We start from the raw sequence: 20741 nt of genomic DNA on the forward strand, positions 1-20741 counted from the left end.
AAACAACATACAGATGTTGCAGTATTTGTAAAAGACAAACCGCTGTCACTGGATTTCAAAATAACTGAGCTAGAAATAGAAATCCCATAAGCTGGGTGTCATTCAGAATCTCTCTCTGTCCTCATATTGTTTTCCAGCAGCCTCTGCTTTTATCATGGCTTGTTTGTTTCTACGTTTCTTCTCTTTTGACGCATGTCGACTGTACTTGGGCATTCTCTTGGAAGGTGTCAGGAAAACTGCACAGAGGAAAGAGCTGCAAACAGACTGTGAATTGAGGGGATGTTTGATCACGTCAGGACATTCTACTTCCTAAAATCACAGCAAAGACGAACAAAATCGGGCCGAGACCCTGCAAACACAAAGGAAGATTTTCTGTTTTTTACTGTATGACCTAAAGATACACATTCAGTGTTTTGGTGTCAGTAAAGAAGAAGTGTTTTTTTGGGCATTTATGTGCCTTTATTAGATAGAGAAGGACAGTGGATAGAGTTGGAAACGGGGTCAAGAGTGGGGGAGAGACATGCAGTAAAGGGCCACAGGTTGGATTCGAACCCGGGCTGCCCGCGTACATGGGGAGTGCCTTTAATCACTAGGCCACTTGCTTCCCAGAAACACTGTCATTTTTTAACAGTCATGAGTGGAACTCGAGTCCCTCTGACAATTTTCTATCAGGGTTTTCATTCAGTCCATAGCATCCAGATTTCTCTGGTCAAAGTCACTAATGACCAGCTGCAGATACATGTTTGTTTTATCCTAATTGAATTCAGCTTGATCTTAGCTAAGCATTTGACAGTGGACCATAAAACCCTCTTCAACCCTTTAGAGCAGGGTTCATAAACTACATTTGTGCAAGGGCCAGATGCTTTGAGGATGGGCATTCAAATAAACCAAACTAAAACAGATATTTAGGTGTTACGAACATGTTTTAAAATTGTAATTTTCTTCCAAAATGTATGTAATTTTCGACCTCTCAATTACAAATACTGCAGCTAGCCACTAGAGGGCTTTTGAGATACTTTCACTTCATGTTTCTGGGGCAGTCATGTTGTATATAACTGGGTTTGACGCTATGCTGTTACATAATTGGTGAAAAACACCTGCAGGAAATGCACTGTGAAAGATCCCAGAGTAGAGACTGACACTTTTTCAGAATTCCCAGGATTCCCTTGGGATGGGAGTCATTCCACTAATGGATTGTGTGACTGGGATGGGATGGGAAAAAAGTAAGTGGGAGTTGGCGGGAGCAGGAACCACCATAACAGTAGACCAGTTTTTTAAAATACATATATATAAATATGCGCATGCAGTTTTTTTGTTCATTTGGTTGTGGGGTTTTTTTGTGGAAAATGGAGAGCATGGCGTACTGACCACACTTGGCAGCCATTTTGCTTGTAGTTTTCTTTCAGTGAGCCAACGCTGCAGCACAAGTCAAATGAACTACACTTCCCACACTGGAAACAGCAATGCCGCAGCTGACACTTCTTCCAACACTGCAAGCAACAACCCTTTTTGAAGGGCGAAGGAGGTCAGTCAGATGAGGCAAAATAGGTCTGGCAAGGAAAAGTAAGACAGAACAATCCATCTATTAAGCTTACAGAACTTGCGAGAAAGTCACAAATGCGTTGAGTTGTTGCCATGTGATTGGCTGATTAGCTATTTGTGTTAACAAGCAATTGAACAGGTGTACCTAATAAAGTGGCACATGAGTGTATGCTGCTGTAGAAGACAAAACTTTGCAAGATATCAATCTCATTTTAAGAAAAACATGGTGTATTTGCGATGTCAGCCAAAGATACTACCCACAATCTTTGAGTGTCAAAGGGACATCTCTGGTTGGTAGAACTCATGGAAATGTCTACTGACCCGCAAATGAAGGCTGTCGACTGGTGATTGACAATGCGTGCTGCTACACTACTTCATCGCTTTTTGTAAAGAAATATGTGCACATTCTTGTACTGTTGCCTTTTTCTTAGTCTTTAAATGCTGAATCAAATATTTTAAAGCCACGAGTTTTCAGATAGCTGGTTAGTTTGGTTCATGCATTAAAAACATTGTACTAAGGATTTTGCAAAATGTCTACGGGGAATTTGAATAGCGAATTTTACCTTTAACCAAAGGCACTGAAAAAGTGAGCGGACACAGTTGGGGTCTATATGTTTAACATGCTAGCTTACAGCTTGTACTTCTGGTTGAATATTCACTAATAATGGCTGACAAGTGGATTTCTGAACAAATTAAACATGATGTCAATACTGTTCCCTGGCTCAATCTTAGGCTCCTTTCTATTTTCAGTTTACTTGCTCCTACTTGGCCAGTTAACCATAATTGTGATGTTCATTGTTACGCTGATGATACCCAGTTATATGTCCCTTTAAGATCTAAAGATGGTGAAATGTCCTGCCACTTAACTTGCATCATTATCCACAGTCACCTGAAAAACATCCTTGTTGGTTTGAAATGTTTATAAGCAGCGACATTTCCGGACACTGCCCCAACCCTAACTCTATGCTCCACCAGCGTTAGCTCTGTTGTGTATGAGTACTGAGCTCTTGCTTTCAACCCAATCTGCATCCCAACCTGTAGGTCTATTATGTAACCTCTGTATTAAAATAAAACTATAAGGAGAGATGAAATCAGGGTTTAAAGACACCATACACAAACTGTTCCCTGGTGCAATAATCGTTTGAAACCCATTACAAATTTGGATTGTGTGTGAACAACAACTTAGTAACTCCAGCAGTATGATCATAACAACAGTAGAGAGCCTTTATGTAGAACTGGTGACTCATGATGACAAAGCAGTCTGTCTTATTTCTTTGCTTATATTTTCCTGTAAATATGTAAAATGTGCTTTCGGACAAAAAAATTCTCACCATCCTGTCTTTCACAGTCAGATATATCACTCACAGGTAACTTATTTGCTTTGGATATTGTTAACAAAGACGCTTTGTGTTAGCCTGACAAAACCCCAGAAGTAGACATGAAAACATTTAAATAACCACATAAGAAGTATCAGTTTCATTTCAGATGTGCTGGTTTTCTATCAGAAGTCTGAGTGAGATTGCTTTAAATAATAGTCTACTTGCACTAGTTTTCTCTTGCTGATAATCCTGCTTCCCTTCACAGCCAGATAAATTGATGGCAGCAAATTGCCTTTAGCCGAATGTGAGCATCTACAGTCGTCCATCTCAGTGTGTCAGCCTTGTGATTGACGGGCGACCTGTCCAGGGTTTACTCCGCCTCCTGTCCAATGTCAGCTTGGATTGGCTCCTGGGTATTTAGATCCTCTGAGGATAAGCTGGAGCTAATGGATGGATGGATGGATGGATGGATGCTCAATCAAGTGGCATTTTGATTCCTAGACCTTTGCATGCAACAGAATATTTTTAAATCACAATGTTGCTATTTTTATTCAATTAAAGATCTTAATTCTTCTGTCACCTCTGACAAAATGAAGCACTGTAGTTAATTTCTCATTTCATCATAGTTTCTGCAGTGTCCTCAATCCAAAGATTAAACTCTAACTGGCCGCCTTCTTCTCTGAGTGTTGAGCGCTGCAAAACCTTTCAGAGCGAATCTAAAATAAGCAAGTGGCCATTGTCAATGAGAGGGCAGCGCATTGTCCTGTTTATTCTATTAATTGTGACAGCTAGCAGATGGAAAAGGAGTCTGAGGTTGTTTCACACAGTTGCAGAGGCAATTTGTGCAAAAAGTGGATTGACTGGAACAACACCAAATCTAATAACTCCATTATGTGTGGTATGGTACTCATGGTAAATGAGACTGTTTTAGTGGAAGATTCAGTGGATGTGCAGTGATCAGGATGCAGTACAGCAGACTTTAAAAGCACTTCATGTGGAAAATCACACGGATGCCATTTGTGTAAATCTACATAATTTCACTTTTGATTTTTCAAGTGATTTGACATATAAAGGGAGCACAACGTGACATGATTATTCCTGAGGATGAGATATAAAGAACTGTTTAAAAATATAGGTAAGGCACTCTATTAAGCAAAGCTTAAATGATGATTATCACTTAGAATGAAGAATGTTGGACCTCTGCTGATTACTGATATTTTACTCTTATTTTGGCCCATTGCCAACCCAATATTTATGCAGTAGACATATATTTTAGTCCATCCAATTTCCAAGACTATTATGTGCCACCAGTTGAGGAATTGTATTATTATTATCATTATCATGATGGCCCAAATGCTTGAAAAAATTAAAGAGTAAAATTAACTAGACATAAAAAAGATTTTCAATATAGGATGCATCAAAATTGAAGGGGTTATTTATATGTTAATCTAATGTTTCTAAAGGTTCAAGCATTTCTGATAGTAATGATCTTACTGCCCTCTGTGGACACTGTTGCTGTCTATGGTGATTTTAACATCTTTTTTAGGGTTTTCTTGTAGAAAATCTCAACCTGGGTGCCAATGTGGCTCAGTGGATTGAGCAGGCCCCCATAAGTGTGTCTATAGACCTCAGCACACTGTTTTTGGAATTGTCTGGTGCCTGTCTTCACCCATTCTCTCTTCCCATGATTCCTGTCTATCAAATAAAGGCAAAAATGCCCCCAAATTAATCTTTAAAATGTTTTACCTTTTGGGTATTAGTTGGGGATTTTTTTGTGGTGGACAAATGGTTTAAAAGGCTGATTTTTTAGGAGGCTGTTTTAATTGCTTTGTCTGACATCTACCCTGTGGCACAGTTTCTAGACATTAAAATAACCATCAAGAAATAATCAACATCTTACCTCATTGTCATTTTTTTGTCTGCTGGTTAACATAGAGACATCAGTCTTAATACCACTGTTTTATTATCAGGCTTTAAATTAAACTGTGCTTATATTTCAGTACTGATGAGAATTTGATCTTTTTGTTGATTTGGTAACAACATTTATCATTTTCAAGGCCAAAACATCAGAATCAGCTTCACTGGCCAAGTATGTGCATGTATTTACAGGAATTACACACATACAAACATTATTTGTAGTACATACAAGTCTGTGTACATTGATAGTATGGTTGCAAGATGGGCAAAGGGTGCAAGATTGCTGACATGGCATGATCAGAAGTTTAAAACATGCAAGAGTGGGCAGATTTACATAAGGTAGATGAAATCATTTAAGATAGTTGATTTGTGCAATATGCATTTAAGGTTAGACATTTTACCACAGAGAGCCTTCAGTTACAGTGAATACATTGATAACTGGCAACATATAGTACGGTAAATAGGTTACATTAGTAATTAGTGCAGTAAGTAGATCAATTAGTGCAAATCTGCACAAGAAGTTATGCATTTTACCACAGAGTCTGATATACTCACATGCATACACCTATACATACCTGCACATACACACGTACACTGCATAATAAAAATCCTAGAGTACTAAAAGTGCTGTGTGCAAAGGCAGCTTTCTGTAGGTCAAACTATAAAAATATTTCAAGACACAAGGCTAAACAGCATGAAAAAGACAAGCCTAAAAACCCCTAAAAGCATGTATACTAAAAATAATAATAATAATAGCACATAAAAGGAAAAAAAAAATTGCACATTAAAATTTCTGCTGGCAGGAAAAACTTATTGTAGTGTTCAGTCCTGCACTTTTGGGGGATCAGCCTGTGACTGAAGGAAATAAGTAAGTAGTACGCTAGTAGAGTACCGTAATTAGAGCAAATATGCATATGAGGTGAGGCATTTAACTACAGTGATTTTATCCTTAATAAGTTTGTGCAGAAATTAAATTGTATTGTTTTATAGACTGCAGTGATAAATTAGATTTTTTTAAAGGTTTAGAACTATAATTTTGACCAGTGGTTAGTGTCATTTCTGCCACTACCTCCTTTCCAACAAATTGTGACTGAAACATCTTAAAATTGTGGTTTTAAACCAAATATTTCTCATGATAAAGGGGCAGTTTGGACTTGAGATGGATCAAAATGTGATGGAACAAAGCAATAAAACACATCCTTTAAAATAATAGACTTTTTGGCATGAATTTTTGTTACAGGCACACATCCACGACCCATTCAACCGATCGTTACCCACTTTCTATACCCACCAGTTGACAAATAAAGATTTAGACTAAACTAACACACAAATGTCAAATAAATATTTTTCAGTGTTATAAACTGTCAAACAAAATGCATAATTTTGATGCTTCTCTAGACACAAACTTATGATGGGTCTAGATTTTCTGTCTCAAACACTAAACAGCTGTTTTAAAACTAGATATTTGGTGGAACTCATTTATCCCAAATCTCATTTCCATCTTGATTTCCAAAGTTTTATCTTTTTGTTACTCATCATTTAGCAAGCTTTTTTCAAGGAGAAGCTTTGGGAAATTGTACAAAACAACAACTTTAATCTCTTCATTTTTAAAACCACATTTTCTGCATTGCAGTGAGCTCTGCATAAGGCTATACTGACAGATGTTTATGTCTGTGAAGTATTCAGTACAGGTAGCAGGTAAAGGGTAATAATCAATCAAATAGGGACGTGCACGACTTTACTAGAGCAGCACCGATGTTATCCTGATTGTTCTCTATCTTGTTTAGAAAAGATCTCTCCATTAAAGTTTATGGAGCTGCAATAGTTAGTGTTTCTCAATACTTCCTCAATGAAACTTTTAAAGGGGTGTAATTGAGAAAAGTGTCTTTGCATGCAGACATAATTATAATATGCAAATTTATCCTCCTCCTGACAAAAATACCTCCCATCCCCAGTGATGAGATGCGACCAGAAATCCCTGGGGCTTCGTAGCCTTGGTTAAGGCGTCCACTGCTGCAGACAGAGCTGAGACCAATGAACTCAGCCTGTCAATAATTATGCCTGCAGCCTGACATGAGTCACACAAGGGCAGCGAGCGGTTCACTGCTGCACTGTCTAATTGGCGTTTACGCTTTCCTGACAAAGTCATGTCCAGAAAATACCCTTATAGACTCCTGGCTCCTGTAGATGTTTTTCTGAGGTAAGGACAGAATCTAGCATTGTTTGGATTCACTGATTCAATGTCACATTCAAGAAATGCCTAAGCTTTAACAGACTAGTTTTGCTTATGAGTTTTACTGCCAAGTTCAAAAAAGTAACACAGAGGAATCTGACTGATAATCAGCTAAGATACTGTTTACTGTTAAAAATTCTTTAAGTTGGTCACTTACTGAAGATTCCAGAATCTTAGCTAAGACTGAGAGTGTAGAGATCGACTTGTAATTGTTTACAAGAGAGGGATCACCCCCTTTTTACAGGGGGAGAACAAAAGCAGATTTTCAAACACGGGGAATGTCGGTCGAGACCAAGGAAGGATTAAAAAGATTAGACAAAGGTTTAGCAATAAAATCAGCTGCCAGTTGTAAAAAATAGGGCTCTGTTGGTTTCCTCACATTTAAAAGTATGAGGGAATTAGAAAATAAACTGTTAAGAAAATAACAAAGTTCACACCATTAGGGCAGCGTAAAGGGTGGATGTGGTAAGCATGGCCTGGGCCAGTGGTTCCCAACCTTTTTTCCTTGGAGACCCCCCTACTTGTTCTCTTGAAAAGCAAAGCCCCCCAAGACCGACACGTATTGGCTAAATGCTAATGTTAGCTTTGACCTAACAGGTTAATAAACATGTTTTAGCATGACGTGAGCACTCATCTCTCACTGTAGTTTCAGTATCCATGTCTTTGAAGTCACCTTCCAACTGGAAAATGATAAAACAGTTGTCAGAATCACAGCATTTATATGACAAACAGCCTAAATACAACACAAGACATGATAGCTGTGTTTGATCTTAACACCATGAACATGTTGTCATTGAATATGGCCACAGTGTGAGTTTGCTCTATCGATGATCTAATGAACTAGGCTGTAACATTTCTGTAAGTCATGATATTCAGTTACCTCCATGTAGAGCTTCAGTAATGAATTAATTCTGTAACCGAGTACACTATCGATTCTTCTGGCAATTAATCAAGTACTCTAATGAGAAATGTTGTGGGGGGTTTTTTATCAATCACTTTTGCTTTTTTAAGAGAAGTAGTTCTAGAAAAACGAGAAAAGAAGCTAGGCCCCTTAAATCAACTACTTCTATGTAAAAAATTGGTATTGACAGATTCTCTTAAGAAAATATATTTTACAAAGTGCAATGAAGTTCTGATGACAATTTACATTTCTTAAAGTTACATGGACAGGAAGTTAAAAAATTACATTAGATTATGCCATATTTGGGATTTTAGGGATCCTCTCCCAGGAATTTTTTGGTGCTAACACTTTATTTCTTCTATAACAGTTGATTTCTGTTCTCCAATTTGTCATTAAAGGGACACTCAATCATTTTAACATCCTCTAGTTCATGCATGAATGTAATATTTCACATTCTAGAGAGATTAACGCCCCATCATTCACACAGAGGTCCGATGATGTCTGAAAGGTGAACCTTTAGATTACAGGAATATGTCTATTTTTCAAAGCGTGTTCACTTTCAATTTTTGCACATTTTTGTTTGAGTTCATCCACCATAAAAAATCTGACCTTTTAAGACCAGCCACTGGCATGGAGAACACATTTTAGGGGATAAAGCTGCTTCTATGATCTGTTGAATCCTGACTGTATGATGATGAACTTTAACCTATTTGGTCTCAGTCACTGTCTGTGGCAATAGCATGTTTCTATTCAATTGGTGTCAATTTATTATCGGTATAAGTCTTATCAAATTATTTGGGATGCTGAAACGTTTTGAAAAATATGCTGTAATCAAGACGTCAGTGCGTTGAATTTAATAATTTATAATTAAGTGTCTAACGTGTGCACGTGGAAAAGTGGGAAAGAGAGAGAGAAGGAGAGAGAGAGAGAGGAAAAGCACCAAAACAGGACTTGAATCGTGATGCCTTACATTTTTCTGTGAAACCATCAGGTCATTCAGAGAGGTTTATGAAATGCCCTGAAGCCTGCAGACACAAACTGAGCGCTGTCTCACACCAGCGAGTCACGCAGGCAACTCGTAAACTTGGAGTTCTGCATAGGTTCACCGGTGCAGGCGTGGTGCCATATCTGCCATAAAGCCACGGTCAGTGGCTGCGTAACACTGGACAAGTGCCTGTAAACATCACTGCATCAACTTCTCTTCCCTCGTGATTTTCACCCCTCAAATCATGCATGTTACATTATAGTAATAGTCGAAACAAGTGCATTGTGCCACATAAAAAGCTGTCCGTGCGAAACACAGTATGCCGTGCAACACGGCGTGATGTCCAAGCTTACAGCATGGGTGTATATGGATATACAACTGATTTAAGGGAAGCCTCGAGGCAGATAATTTGCCTCAGGGAAATTTTTGAATCGAATCACCCGAATAATTCAAGGAATTGTTTCAGCCCTACCTCCATGTATTGTCTATTTCACAATTCCCTTTATTCTTTCTGCTGTATTTAATTATGTGAATTCCTGAACATCTCAGGGTTTTCCTAATTAAAAAGTCAAGCGTTATGTGGGCGTGAATGAGCAGGTGAAGAAGCCTCTTTTTTTCTTTTTAAATAAAACATGGCCCTCTGATTTCACAGGCTTTAGAAGAAGCACTGTGATTCTGTACAGTGCCTCACTCTGTTTAATGTGTAAACTGAGGCTGTGTTTTAAAAAATGCAGCGGCAGGAAAGTGTTTGACAGTCAAATATAGGCCGAGCTTCTCTCAGCTGCTTCCTCCTGCATTGTTCATGATGCTTTCTAAGCTTTTACTTGAGTCATTTTTCATTAGGCGGCTGATTATTTAAGGCATTTTTGTGTCCATAAGAGCATTTTTAAGAAGCAGCGGTTTGTTTTTGTCAGTGTGGTAGAAAACAACAAACATCCACACAATCTATTCAACCCTGAAAAAAAAAGTTCATTTATTTTTCTCTTTGTTTTCTCTGCTTGGGTGTTCTCTGCTGTCTTTCTTTGTTTGTCTGTATGGAAATATGTAGATACATGGATATGCAGATGCGTATGCATGTTTCTGTATGTATTCTCCAGTGTGTGTGTGTAAGACCCTGGTGTATTGTATGTGTTGTCACGTGTGCATGCTTTATGCTGAATTATGCTTGTGCTATATATATCAACGTGGTAAACAATCTACTATTTGTATTCAGTTTAACATAACATTTAATTGACTCTTTTTAAAACTTGCCAGTGTTACTTTAGTCTAACAAACCTTTGAAGTGTTACAAATTTATTCTCTCAGTAAATCATTTTCAAATACTAGAGTGTTATCCTCATATTTGCACTGTAAATTGAAGTACTGCTAAAATAAATATTTCAACAAAAGTGTGTTATTTCCTATCACTTTGGCTGTACATTTGAAGTTTTTATACCATAGAACAGGGGTGTCAAACTCAATCACAGCTGGGGCCGGATTCTGAATTGACGATGAACCTGAAGTCCTAAAAGGGTCAAGATTTAACAGTAAACTGTCATCCTCATTTTCACCAGCAATAAATTACAGGGGAAAAGTTAGTGATGATGATAAATGATTGTGAGATAAATGATATAGTCAAAATTATACGTTTAAAGCAGGGGTGTCCAAACTACGGCCCGGTGGCCAAGTGCAGCCTGTGGCCCATTTTTGACTGGCCTGCAGCAAATTCTAGAGATAAAATGAAATACGGCCCACATCTAAACATGAAGCTTGTGCTTAACTGTGTTGTACTTCTTGTTTTCAGCACAGGGCAGCGCTACTATTTTAAATCTGTAAACAAACATTTTGACAAGAAGATATGTTGATTCATAACGTTCTGATGGGTTATCACAGCAAATGGCAGCACCTGTAACTTTTCAAGGGCAGAGCCAGTGGTAGCAAGGGCTAAATGGGGCCCCCTGAAATCTGTTGGACTCCATTTGCCCTGTCAGCCATTACCTAGCCGTTTAGGCATACTCAATCTCTAACTTACATTGGATTAGTCTTACTGACTTTAAAATCCTCATGGCAAGGAAAATGAAAGTGGCCCCACAATCCTAATATATTTCTTTATGTGGCCCTCTGTGAAAAAAAGTATGGACACCTCTGGTTTAAAGGCTCAAACTCTGAGATAAAAAGTCAAACTGATTTGTTCAAAAGGTCAAAACACAAAATTAAAAGTCAAATTTTTTTTTAAAAGGCAACTGTATGAGAAAGAAAGTAGAAATCATGAGTCTTAGAGGTTAAAACATGAATAAAAGTCAAAATCATGAGTTCAAAGGGTCAAAATATGAGTTAAATTTTTAACTTGTGAGTCTAAAAGGTCAAAATATGGGCTTAAAAGTCAGAGTTAGGAGTTAAAAAGGTCAAAATATGACATAAAATTTGAAATACTATGTTTAAAAAGGTGCAAATATCACATAGAATTTGAAATACTATGTTTAAAAAGACAAATATGACCTAGATTTTAGAGTTATGAATCTTAGAGGTAACAAATGATGAATAGAAAGGTCAAAATATTGAATTAAAAGCCACAATCATAAGCTTAGGTCAGGTGAGATGCAAAATTTAAAATATGACACGAAAACACAAATTGATTTTGTTTGCCACATTCCTGACTTTTTCAAATTATTTGTACTCTTTTCTTGTTTTACTTCTTTTATGACTTAACAAGGATGTTTTAAACCATCAGGGTTAAGTTTACATTTTTATACTGGAGGAAATTTGCAGACCTTACACCGCTGGGCCAGTTTTAATAAAAATATGATTTGATCTTGTGGGCCGGGTGTAACTGTACCACGGGCCAGATTTGTTTGACACCCCTGCTGAAGAATAACATTGTGCAGCTGGACAGGTGTGGCAAAGTCTGGTGACTTCAGGTAAAGATGGGCACAGGCAGGAACTAAGCAACCCAAGGAATAACTTCACTCATGGTGCGGAATTGTCTAACCTCCAAAAACAACAACTATCCACAAGAAACATGAGAAAAGGAAGTCCAGCGGTGATCACTGTACAACAGGTGACATATAAACACATCTAAACATGCACAAGGGCATGATGGGACCCCCCTTCCCCCCAGATTTAAAAGGGCAGTGGGCTGATGTCCCTTTAATTCAGAATGATGCTAAAATTGCACATTGGGGGTTAAAATTTAACACTGAAATGTTCAGCATGGGGATTTTAACACTCCAGCTTTGCTGTGTACACATTTAAGTGTGTTTAAAGGACTGATGTTTTAAGTCTTAACTATATTTAAATATCAGCATCGATATCTGTATTAGCTAAAACTTCTTGGAGATATGGGCATATTTTTTACCTGCAAAAATCTGTGCACCAATAGTCCTAACAGCATGCGAGCGTCAGGCATTGCTGTCCACACTGCATCCTGCATGCATTACCATCTAATTCTCAGCCTGGTGAATTTCAGGCTCCCCTTATAATTGTATGTACTGCTTTTATTTTGAATGCAGACACACTACCAGGAAGTGTGGTGCTTTGTATTGATGAGCCTTTGACAGCTTTGCACCATGGTGTTTTGCCTCTATGTTGACCCAAGTCAGAGCAAAACATTTCATATATATATATAAGGTTATTATCAATGCACAATCATCTCAACAAACCAACAAGCTCAATTGAATGAGAAAAGTGAAAGAAAATCAGATAAACATTCCTCTCAAACACTCCTGATTCCCTGTCATCTACCTCTTTCCTTGTTCCTCACCAATCTCAATGCAGCAGCAGAGGGGAAAATAGGAATGGGGTAGCAGGGCAAAAAATATTCTCTCCATCATTCTGCATTGCTTGTAATTGCATATAATCAAGCTGATTTTGCCACTGACTGCTTAAGTACAAAACATAAATAAGATAGCCTATAGCAAAACAGCAGCACCTTCTAGGAAACGTCTGTTTCCTTATAAGTCTTTGATGTAACATCCAGATGGTGGAAATATCTGAGGTAATATACAGTGGTTAAAAAATTTATTAGACCACCTGTCATATTTGTCTCAGAGACCATCCAGCATCATGAAGTGCTTTAATGTGGACTCTTTCATTTTCAGTGAGCTCGCCATGTTTTACCATTTTGAACAGGAATGAGGGATTTCAAACTGAATTCACTTTTTTATACCCAAATTTGAGCCGGCTCACTGGGCTTCTCTGAGAAGTCAGAAATGAATCAAGCATAACATTCAACCACTAAAACTAATTTTTCTGTTCAGGAATGCAAGTAAATAACTATAATTTGAAATATTAATCAAGAAATAATACTGTGCTTTACTATTTTTTTCAGTTTTTTTGTAAATCAGTAAATTTGAAAACTCATGGATAACAATAATAATTATGTTTTAGCATTAAAATATCATTTTGGTTAAAGAGCTTCTACATATTGGTGTATTAACCATTGCAGAAACATAAAAAATGATTTTGGTAATTACCAATGTAGTTAATTTAGGACAGCTGTGGAATAAACCTTACTTTGGTGGTGCTCTCAATTTGTTAAGTACTGTAAGTCCTCAAATACAAAAAATACATACAACAGAAGAGTATTTTTTAGATTAATGTAGACAATTATGCCTGAAAATTCTATTTAGTGTATTTTTAAGAAGAATAAATCAACCACCAGCCAAAGTTGGTATTTTTAGTTCAAAACTCACTGAAAGAATTAATCAATCATCATGATTTTTGGAGTTTAATTCTTGTGTCTGACTGTTTGATCAAGTGTATAGTTTATTTGTCAGCTTATTCAGCTTGTTGAAAAGTCTGAAGAAAATAGGAAAATAATCACACAACCAGATGTCAGGCTGAAAATTACAGAGCATTAAAGAGCTCTACAGTTTTAATCCCTAAAGCCAAGAATACAGCGTGTCCTTAATTAGAATCATAAATGTGATGCATTAACACGCATCATTACACGATATCAGACTTGAATCTCTCTCCTCTTTTCTTTAAGCAGGTATTTGACCCCCCTACAGTGTGTACCTGTCTCCTACGAGACTACACATAGTCCCCTCTCCCCTGAGTGCCACCGCTGTGGAAAAAAAAAAAACAGCAGCTAGTTATCTCACACACCCTCCAGCATCTAAATCAACTTCTTTATATTCATGCTTGTTTCCTCACCCACTCAAACACACACCTCTGATAGAGATCCTCTAACATAGATGAGAGTCATCAGTCATCGGAGCGCTACTTAGCTGTCAGATGTGTCAGGCATTTCTTCAGACAAGCATTTAAAGCTGCATTATGAAGGAACAGAAAAAATCACATCTTATATGCATCTTTATAGGTGCAGAAGTATAAATAAATCAAATAGTATCTATTAACAATATATGTCAGATGTGACTGGTCTTGACTCTGGCTGTTATTGGACAATTATAAAATTGTAATGAATAATTTCCTTGGCCTCAAATACAATGAGACACTTTTGACTATTTATTAAGACTAGACTGGTTCCTGAGCCTTTCACTACCACTACAATTAAAACTTCATAGTCCACTTAAACTTTACATATTCTTTATACTGGCACTTTATTGCCACCTTAAGTTCTGAGCGAAATCATGCACTGGGCAAGCATGGGTTTTTGTCTATCACTGAATAACTTGTACAATGCCATTCTTGACATTATAGTGAATCCACAGCCTGTGTCTACTTAACGTGTTAAATGTGTCCCATTTACTTTTAGCTCTTTTCTGATTGGTTCTTCTTTAGGAATGACTATCTCCTCATCAGTGTTAAAAATAAAAATAAGCTCATGTTCTGCTAATGATGGTTACACAGTAATGCTGAAACTTTCATCCATCATTAGTTTTTGTGGAACATGTTTGTTTGGGGTTTTGTTTTCTAGTTTTTTCGCACCAGTCCAAGTAATTTAACTGGGTGGCAAACCTGCAGTCTTTGGCCAGGTGGTTTTCTCCACCGCATCTGTAGCCTTTTTTTTTTTTTGTCTGGCCGAGGCTTTAGTCATGTTTTGCTGACCTTGTTCACTGACCCCACCACTCTGTTCCATTTACCAGGTTCTATCATGCCAAGCAAATCTACAATGTCCATTCTCCAACAGCAGCTGCTGCTGTATCCTGTCTTCATTTATGCCACATTGTCAACAAATCAACAAAAATAGGCTACGTTCACACTGCAGGCCTTAATGTTCAATTCTGATTTTTTTCTCACATCTGATTTTTTTTGTTTGCCTGTTCACACTGCAGTCAACTTCCAACTTACGTATCTGATTTAGAACCACATTCCAAAGTGGCCTGATTCTGATTCGAAAAGGTCAGATTCAATGTGACCTACGCTGTTCACACTGTCAGAAAAAAATCAGATATGAGTAACATGTGAGCAAAAACATCATTCAGGTCACTTTTTAACTGCAGTGTGGAGATAGCCTAACAGTCCTGCACAAACTTTCGCAGTTTGGCCACATAATCACCTACACTTTGACTTTGCATATTACTGTGGTGCCCTCTATTGGCACTAAGATGCAATAAAATGTCACAGTCACTTAAAAACACAAGTGGTGACATTTTAGGATTTTATTGAAAATCTGTACATATTTATGATTTTTTTTTTTTATGGCACCAGTTTTATACCAATAGACACAAGAAGTCTTCTAAGAGGTATCAAGGACAATTGTGTGCAACTCTGTGCAAATCCACACAGACATACAGGCCACCGATTTAGTAGTAGGATGTTATTAAGTATTATGAAATAGTCAAATGGTGTTATAACAGTGTAATGAATAAGTCCCTTGACCTCTAGAAAAGTGAGGCACTTTGGACTAGTTATTGAGATATTATTGAGTGTTATGACACAGTCAAGTTATTTTATAACAGTGCAATGATTGATTGGTTGATGTTACATTTTCATGACAGTGACTTCCCAAACAGTTTCAACTTTACATTAAATTAATTGACATCATTGACCTTTATCTAAATGACAGGTGTCTCATGTCATGATTCTAACAGTGCCATGTCAGTCTTATGATAAGGTGTTACCCAGTAATTCTTTACAAAAATGTACTAGTTGGTTTGCTATTGATTACTGGCGAAAAGTTGATACATATTTGATTTTCTATGCTGCTCAGATCTCATTTTCAGGGTTGTGTCGGAAGACCTGCAGAGTTTTTCAGCCATTCAAATCATATTAATTCCACCTTTTGTAGCCAAGGGCAACAAATGTCAAAGGAAGCTCAGTGGATTATAGGTTGTGGGATGGATCCAAATTTAGAAAACCTGAGCATAGTGTTGAATGTCAGGTTCACTCCTGGGTGGCTTATGGGGTCCCAAATCTTCACATTTCAATTATAATGAGTTCTAGAGCTCATCTCACAATACTCCAAAGTAAACAGGGATCTAGTTTAATTAAAGTTTGCAAATAAGTTGACTTGTAAAAACACTGGAAAATTGTTTTCTGATGCTCTTAAATTCAGCAGTTTGCATGTTTCATTGCATTATGTGGATTGTGTATATATAGAAAGCATTTGCATATTCTGTCTGTTGGCATGCAAAGCATGAATAGACATATCATGGGGATTATGTCTGCATTAGGGGATGTAAATGGGATCTTTTTTAATGATTTCAACCTAAATGTGTTGGAAGCTGCGTCCAAGTTGTCCATGTCCCCAGACAAATGTCCTCCTGCATGACTGGACACACAAAAAAATCCCCACCCCTAAACTCGGGTTCACCCTGTTGTTCTGTCCTTGTTGTCTGCATATCGATTAGTTGGCTGCTGCAGCTAAAATTAAGCAATAAACCAGAAATAGAAATTGAAGGCGGAGCTGCCCTTTCCTTTTCATTCACTGGGCCGTTGGTACATCTGTTCACGTCCCTCCTTACCATCCCCACCTCCCATTAAGATTGAAGCTGTGCTTTTCGGGCAGCTCAACATCATCCTAATGCAATTCAAAGACCTACATTCTACACCAGAGTTGCCGTGGCAACAAAGTCCCCCTCCGCCCCTCTCCCCCTCCTCCTCCTCCTTCTCTGAGATGCTGAAAGATCAATAGAGTATCCTCAACGGTGTGGCAGGAAATGCTCCAGCACAGATGGTCCTGCGAGAAACCATGAACTTTGTGGCCTAGTTACCATCTGAAAACTAACACAATCACGCAAGGTCACTGCTATATTGAAACTTAACGAAGTTTGGTGATGATACTAGATTACATCTGAACTAAAGATCAGTGCACTCACCTTTTCTGTGGCTCTTTTATATGAGTCCATTACAGAGAAAATATCATCTGCAGTGTTTTAGAAAAATCATACCTCTGCCCTTCCCAGGGCTTAAAGACAGGGAAAATTTGGGGAATTAATTTAGACAAGGCAGGCGCACTGTGCTGCCTACAATAAAGGAGTGTAACTAAATAAGTAAATTCTCTCAGGGGGGTTTGGAAATTTTCTCACACAGTGAACAAGCTAGTGTTTGCCTTAAAAAGGAAATAGTTTAATCTCAGCATAAATGTGACAGTGCAGAAAATAAGGCGCCTATGCTATATTGTTTTCTTCCTTTCGTATTCTTTGTTGATTAAATTGCTCAGGAGATTTTTCAATATCAAACCCTTAAGGTGGCTCTTTTTCAGAGATGGAGGTTATGGGAAAGCCTGCAGAGGAGGAACAAAGAAGAGAGAAGCATAAACACAACCCAGGGTCCAGTTTTTAAATAGACACTAAAGGAAAGTAGCTTGCAGTGGAAGTAGTGTAGCTGTCTCTGTTGAGTCAATCTGATCAACAAGATCTGGAAACTTTCCCACTGGTCCAAATTTGTGCTTCAAGCTGTTCCACTCCCCTCCAAAAAATGACATCATAGGAACCCAGATTTTAATGAGATCTGATTGGACAGCGATATTTCACAGCTAACGAGGTGCCCTGATGTCTGTTAGACAGTCGCCAGACAGCAGCCTGAGTGTGTGTTTCTGTGTGCAGGAGAGCGAAAAAAAGGAACCGCAACTGGGACTTTTCATTGCTGGCTGAGAATTGCAATGCAGGCTGATATAAAAAGACAGCACTTCTCACTTTCTCACTTCTCCGGCTGTCTGGAAAATTCATAACAACTCTCATCAGACCAAGTTTGTTTGGCTGAAAACAGCCTTTGTGCAAAGCATATGAATAAGGTGAAGCTTGAGAGACGAGGAGAAGACATCTTGGCTTGTTCTTTGTTCCCCAAATCTCACATTTGGCTTTTAAAATATTCAAGACAATTTCAAATCAACTTGAAATTAGGACTGTTTGTACTGTTAGAATCAGATCACTTTGAGCCATGAGTGGGGGGAATTTTGTGCAGTATTAAGGATGTCAGTGACACCTTGACATGGTGCAATGTAGATAAAGAGGCTCTAAAATTAGTCACGACAAAACAGAGATGATTCCAGAGAAAAATCATAGCTGGCTTTTCATGAGTGTATGAAAATAATTATGCTGGACCTCTGAAAGTTAGCTAGTGCGAAGCTAGTGATTGACAGATCTGATCTGGCAGGGATCAAAAGTGTTCCCCTGTGGGGCTGGATGGGACAGTGGGCTGCACTCGTTCTCTAACACTAGATGAGAACAGACAGTTGTCATCTCTTTGCTTTATCGCCGTTAACAGGCTCTCTCATCAACAGAGAGGCTTAAGGCATTAGCAATCAAGATGGTTGCCAAAGAGGGTAAAAACCACTGGCAGTGTCATCATCCACACATCACCGTTTGTGTTCCACTGGGGTCTCTTATGGTTATTGTTTCAAAGCATCACTTTTTCCTCCTGTCACCACAGGCGTGTTCTCTCCAAGCCTGAAATCAATACCTCTAAATGGGAATCAGAGAATCAGAGCATCCTCAGAGCCTCTTCCGTAAACAAGCTGTATTTCCTCCGCTTTCACCTTTTCCAACTTTTTGCTGCTGTGATTAACATGACAGGTTTCTGTCTAATTCTGCAGCACATCTCTGTAGCAAAGGGAGAACAGAAAGCATGAAAAGGTCATGAAAAACCTTGAGCTCTCTTGGCTCATGCCCTTTTCTACCCTTAATTCTCCATCCTGATGTAAAATCTAGGGTGGAAAAAAACACACAAGCCTTGTTATATGATGGAAATGCACATCTCTGGATACCTAGAATGAGAAAAACTGCACTGTGATCAATCAAGAATTTATATGTTTCAGTGATGATGCAGCCTGGTTGCGTAAAAAACATTGTGTTATTCCCAGTGAAAGGCTTCAGAGACATGTGCTTCTGACGGTGTTGGCTCGGCCTTTCATCATCCCAGGTGCCATTATTTCTGAAAAGCTCTATTTCATTTTGTGATTGATACCTCGCTGGCAGTCTCAGCAATCTAGGTCAGACTGTGGATTTCTGCAATAGGCTCTAATGAAGACTACAATGCTATTTATTAATTCAAAGATCCCTATTTTTGACTCTTCCATTTGTCTGTCTCTCACACAGGACGTGGAAGCGGATCAACAATGGAGCGGCTGGTTGTGTGTGTGCTGCTCTGTGCTGCTCTGGTGGAGGGATACAGCTGCCCTGGCCGCTGCATTTGCCAACATCTCTCCCCGACTCTGACTCTGCTCTGCGCCAAGACTGGGCTGCTGTTCGTGCCCCCAACCATCGACCGCAAGACCGTGGAGCTGCGACTCACTGACAACTTCATCACTATCATACGCAGGAAAGACTTTTACAACATGACCAGCCTGGTCCACCTCACCTTATCTCGAAACACCATCAGCCAGATCGTGCCCCACGCCTTTCTTGGCCTACGGTCCCTGAGGGCTCTGCACATGGACGGAAACCGCCTCAGTGTGATAAAAAGCGACCACTTTAAAGGCCTCGTCAACCTTCGGCACCTCATCCTCGGGAACAACCAGATCCACCAGGTGGCTCCTAACTCCTTTGATGAGTTTGTTTCCACCATCGAGGACTTGGATTTGTCCAACAACAACCTGCGCACGCTTCCCTGGGAAGCCATAGCCAGGATGACCAATATTAACACACTCACTCTGGACCATAACCTGATTGACCACATTGAAGCAGGGACATTCACGCTGCTGACTAAGCTGGTCCGCTTGGATATGACCTCTAACAGGCTGCAGAAGCTGCCACCAGACAGTCTGTTCCAGCACGCTCAAGTGCTGTCCGACGCCAAAGGCTCCAGCTCATCCACACTGGCTGTGAGCTTTGGAGGCAACCCGCTTCACTGTAACTGTGAGCTACTGTGGCTGCGTAGGCTGACAAGAGAGGACGACCTGGAGACTTGTGCCTCACCAGAGCACCTCATGGACAAATATTTCTGGTCAATCCAGGAGGAGGAGTTTATCTGTGAGCCTCCTCTGATCACCAAGAATTTCTCTACAAAGCCCTACGTGATGGAGGGGCAGGGAGTGACTCTGAAATGCAAAGCCATGGGTGATCCAGACCCAGATATTCACTGGCGGTCTCCAGATGGAAAGCTGGTGCATAATAACTCACGCACTATCCTGTATGATAATGGCACCCTTGATATTCTCATCACTACGCTGAAGGACAGCGGGGCTTTTAATTGCGTGGCGTCCAATGCCGCAGGCATCGCCACAGCTGCTGTGGAGATCAACATGATCCCCTTGCCCTTGTTTGTTAACAACACAGGCCACATGCGCGAGGACCCCGGCCTCTCAGACATCACCACATCCTCCAAATCTGGCAACGACACCAAGGGCTACGACAAGCAGGACAGAAGGGTGATGGTCACCGGCCTGAACTCCTCTTCTGCTGTGATCCGCTGGCCGTCTGAGCGACACATCCCCGGCATCAGGATGTACCAGATCCAGTACAACAGCACAGCAGATGACACTTTGGTGTACAGGTAAGTCATGGCATGGGGAGAGGGAGG

The 20741-nt window shown here is 39.3% G+C and overlaps 1 protein-coding gene across 2 annotated transcripts in view; it reads left to right on the top strand.

Annotated features, from left to right (window-relative positions):
• lrfn1 (leucine rich repeat and fibronectin type III domain containing 1) overlaps positions 1–20741 on the top strand; it is a 207197-nt gene that overhangs the window by 179482 nt on the left and 6974 nt on the right. For both annotated transcript variants that reach the window (XM_041808469.1, XM_041808461.1), the window contains one exon: positions 19319–20714. In XM_041808469.1, coding sequence (XP_041664403.1) covers positions 19339–20714 — 1376 coding nt within the window. In that variant the 5' untranslated portion in view covers positions 19319–19338. The remainder of the gene's footprint in view (positions 1–19318; positions 20715–20741) is intronic.

This window comes from Cheilinus undulatus, linkage group 2, assembly GCF_018320785.1.
Source record: "Cheilinus undulatus linkage group 2, ASM1832078v1, whole genome shotgun sequence".
Classification (NCBI taxonomy): Eukaryota; Metazoa; Chordata; class Actinopteri; order Labriformes; family Labridae; genus Cheilinus; species Cheilinus undulatus.